General features: G+C 43.0%; 2 protein-coding genes across 2 annotated transcripts; both read left to right on the forward strand.

Annotated features, from left to right (window-relative positions):
- Positions 1-608: 608 nt before the first annotated feature.
- Positions 609-1,286, forward strand: DQ04_14191000 (thioredoxin-like protein; the record flags this gene model as incomplete). Its single annotated transcript, XM_009317106.1, has 1 exon — positions 609-1,286. The coding sequence occupies one exon, from the start codon at positions 609-611 to the stop codon at positions 1,284-1,286; it is 678 nt and encodes a 225-aa protein (XP_009315381.1).
- A 1,023-nt stretch (positions 1,287-2,309) lies between these two features.
- On the forward strand, positions 2,310-3,344 carry DQ04_14191010 (ATPase family AAA domain-containing protein 1-B-like; the record flags this gene model as incomplete). The annotated part of the gene is made up of 1 exon (XM_009317107.1): positions 2,310-3,344. One exon carries the CDS (start codon positions 2,310-2,312, stop codon positions 3,342-3,344), a length of 1,035 nt encoding a protein of 344 aa, XP_009315382.1.
- Between the last annotated feature and the right edge of the window lie 111 nt (positions 3,345-3,455).

The following is a 3,455-nucleotide window of genomic DNA, read 5'->3' on the forward strand; positions in this document are numbered from 1 at the left end:
AAAAAAAAAAACGGGTTGGGAGGGGCTGGGGTGGACGCGGAAAGTGAAGGTGTGGTTCGCGGTTTCTTTGGCGAATGCCGTTGGTTGAGGTGTTGGTAGTGCCTGGTGGTGTGTGTTCTTCTGGTTGTGCTGGATGATTTTGTTGGTTTTGTTCTTTTTGTGATTGTGCTTTTGAGATGGTGGTGATGGAGCGTTGATGTGTTTTTGATATTGTTTTTCACCTCTGCGCATGCGCGTCGCATTGCTTTTCTAGCAAAACTGCCACCAGAGAATAAAGGTTATGATTTGTATCTTAATCATTTGTTCTGTTGAAAAAATGGGTTTTCAACCCGATGTGTACTGTCGTGCGTGGCAGAACCGGGTGTGCCTTGGATGGTGCACTGAAGTTTCCATTGTGTTCGGGGTTTTGTTCGATGTTTGGTTGGTTTCTGGGTCTGAGGCGTTTTGTTAAGCATTGGCTAATCGCTTCCGCTTGCAAGGCCTGGGGTTTGCACCTTGCTTCAAACTCTTATTCTTTCTTTTTTTCTTCGTCCTTTTTTTGACAATGGCCAACGGGAGAAAACAAAAAAAAAATACGAACTTTTTTTTCCGCTTTTCTTGCCTCCATAATGACTGTTCGCCGTGTGTCTTCTGCAGAGGATTACGCAAACCTAAAAAAAGAGGCGAGTGACTATTTGGGACTTGTCGTTCACTTCAGCGCCGGGTGGTGCGAGCCATGCAAGGATGTTAACGAGGCATTGGAGGAGTGTTTGCCGCAATACAAGGACAGTGTTCTGTTTGCAGAGGTTAACTCCGAGCTCTTGGGCGATGTGTGCGAAGCTGAGAACGTGGATTGTGTTCCGTTTATCACATTTTTCAGGACTTCTCAGAGAGATAAGGGACAAGAAAGGGTTGCAGACCTGGTGGGCTGTAAACTTGATCAATTGGAGATGAACCTGATTTCATTATATGGCACTGGCCAAGACAGGAAAGAGACATTCCCTGATCTCAATGAGTACATAAAGTACCTTACCTCACGCAAGGGTGTTGTGGCGTTCATTACAGGTACACCCTCAAGGCCTCGCTGCGGCTTTACCGGAAAGCTTGTAGAGATTTTTCATGAACTCGGAATAAAATTTATTTATTACGATGTTTGGACAAGTGACGAAGTATGTGAGGGATTGAAGAAGTTTTCCGAATGGCCCACATTTCCGCAGATTTATGTGGATGGTGAGCTTATCGGCGGCTATGACATATGTTTGCAATTAAAAAACTCGGGGGAATTGAAAAGTACATTGAAGCATTGAGTTCTTTCAATTTTTTTTTTTAGGGGATTTGAAAATCTGTCTTAATCTCATTTTCTTTTTTTTCCGCTTGCCTGTCTGATGCTGAGCGCCTTCAGGGACTATACTTCATTCTTTTTCTTTTATTTTTTTAGTCTTTTAGGTTAGCGTGCTTTGTTTCGTTTTGAATGTTTAGCCTGGGTCTTGCTGCCAGGTTATACGCAGGGGAATACGATGGGGAGGTGCTTTCCTCTGGATTTTTTATTCGTCAGGAATTGTATGGACCGACCATCAACGGCGGCTATGGGGCCGAACCGATTGCCGTTTTGATCCTTCAAACATAGACCGCTCTTATTTGGCACGCTAATTGATCGGCCGCAAATCTGAAATTGTCAAACTTGAGAGTACTAAACTAAAGAGAAGCTTTGCTTGAGTTGTACTTGGGCCGGCCTTTTTATAATGAGGAAGCTTTTTCTCCGTACAGTTCCTTGTTTTGTTTTATAGGGGTTGCACGAGAATGAGGAGTTCTTATGAAAGGCGGGGTTATTTTTGCTGTTGCGGACGGAAGGTGCGCTTCAAGAAGTGGGTGTTTTTGCACAAATTGGCGAGTTTGTTTGTTTTTCCTTACATTGTGATGTACGTCGCATCAAGGATGAAAAGAGTTTTTATTTGTTTCCAAAAGGAGTGTGTGCTGTCAAGTTGTGGCTTGCTTGATATATGTGATATGGTGTCAATTATTTTTTTGTTGATTTCTTGTTTTCGGACCACCGTACTTCCGGCTCACATGACGCGGACCTTTGCTCTATGAAAAGAAATAAGGCATTTTTTTGTTGAGACAGACAATACTAAATATATACATATATATTTGTTTCTGAATACATCTGTATATATGTATCAGCATATATATATATGTATATATATATATATAATATATATATATGACAATCTTGTTATTTTGAATTTGTTTTTTTTGTTGGCTGTTTTCGTTTCAATTTTTTTTTTTTAATTCCTTCTCATTCTGTAGTTTCTTCTTTCTTAGTGCATACAATGAGTAGCGTTAGCGGTATGTTTACCATGGGAGTGAAGTCGATGACAGAGGTTCTGAGGAATCTGACTTCTCGATTTGTTCGCGCTGTTAAAGGAACCCCACTTTTCTTTTGGATGTACATTTCCATTTTGCTTTATTTGGCTCGCAAGCTGGCGTACCATCATGGCTACAGCGCAAAGAAAGTCACTCTGGGGGGCCGTATTGTGTATTTGGATCATGCAGAGGAGGTTATTGCAGAGTGCATAATTGATACTAGTAAGATTGATGTGGATTTCACTGACGTGGGAGGCCTGGAGGATATAAAAACTGCACTTATTGAACACGTGAAATGGCCGTTTACCCGCCCGGAATTATTCTCTGGAAAGACTCTGCGATCGCACCCCAAAGGCGTTTTGCTCTACGGACCTCCTGGTACTGGTAAAACCTTGTTGGCGCGTGCCTTGGCGAAGGAACTCGGCTGCAGTTTCATTAACGTCAAGGCAGAGTCTCTATTCTCCAAATGGGTAGGTGATACTGAAAAGAATGCCGCGGCTGTTTTCACACTGGCGGAAAAGATAGCACCTTCTGTTATTTTTGTTGATGAAATCGATGCGCTCCTTGGATTTCGAAACGTCATGGATTCTGCTCCCCACAACCACGCGAAGACCATATTCATGACCCATTGGGATGGAATCACCAAGAGTACGTCCAGGATTTTGGTGATTGGGGCAACAAACAGACCTATGAGTATTGACGATGCCATACGCCGTCGGTTACCTCTGCAGTTAGAGGTGCCCCCACCAGACCTGGCGGGCCGTCGGAAGATATTGACAATACTTCTCGCGAACGATTTGGAGGGTAATCCACAGAAAAATGACTTAATTGATTTCGTAGCAGCGAAAACAAATGGATACACCGGGTCGGATTTGACTGAATTGTGTAAGGCTGCGGTGCTAATGCCTGTACGTGAGATGGCTGATGACGCCATTTTACCTCAGGTTGAGAAGCGCCATTTTAATCAGGCACTGCTTCGGGTTCGTCCGTCATTGCTATAGTAAAGAAATACGGTATAACAAATGGTTTATTTCTTCTCTGGGGGAAATGCTCATGCCACACCTATTTCCACGTGTGTGTTCAGAACACATGCATGCATGTTTTTTTTTTTT

The sequence above is a fragment of the Trypanosoma grayi genome (genome assembly GCF_000691245.1).
Source record: "Trypanosoma grayi strain ANR4 Tgr_1419_V1, whole genome shotgun sequence".
NCBI lineage: Eukaryota > Euglenozoa > Kinetoplastea > Trypanosomatida > Trypanosomatidae > Trypanosoma > Trypanosoma grayi.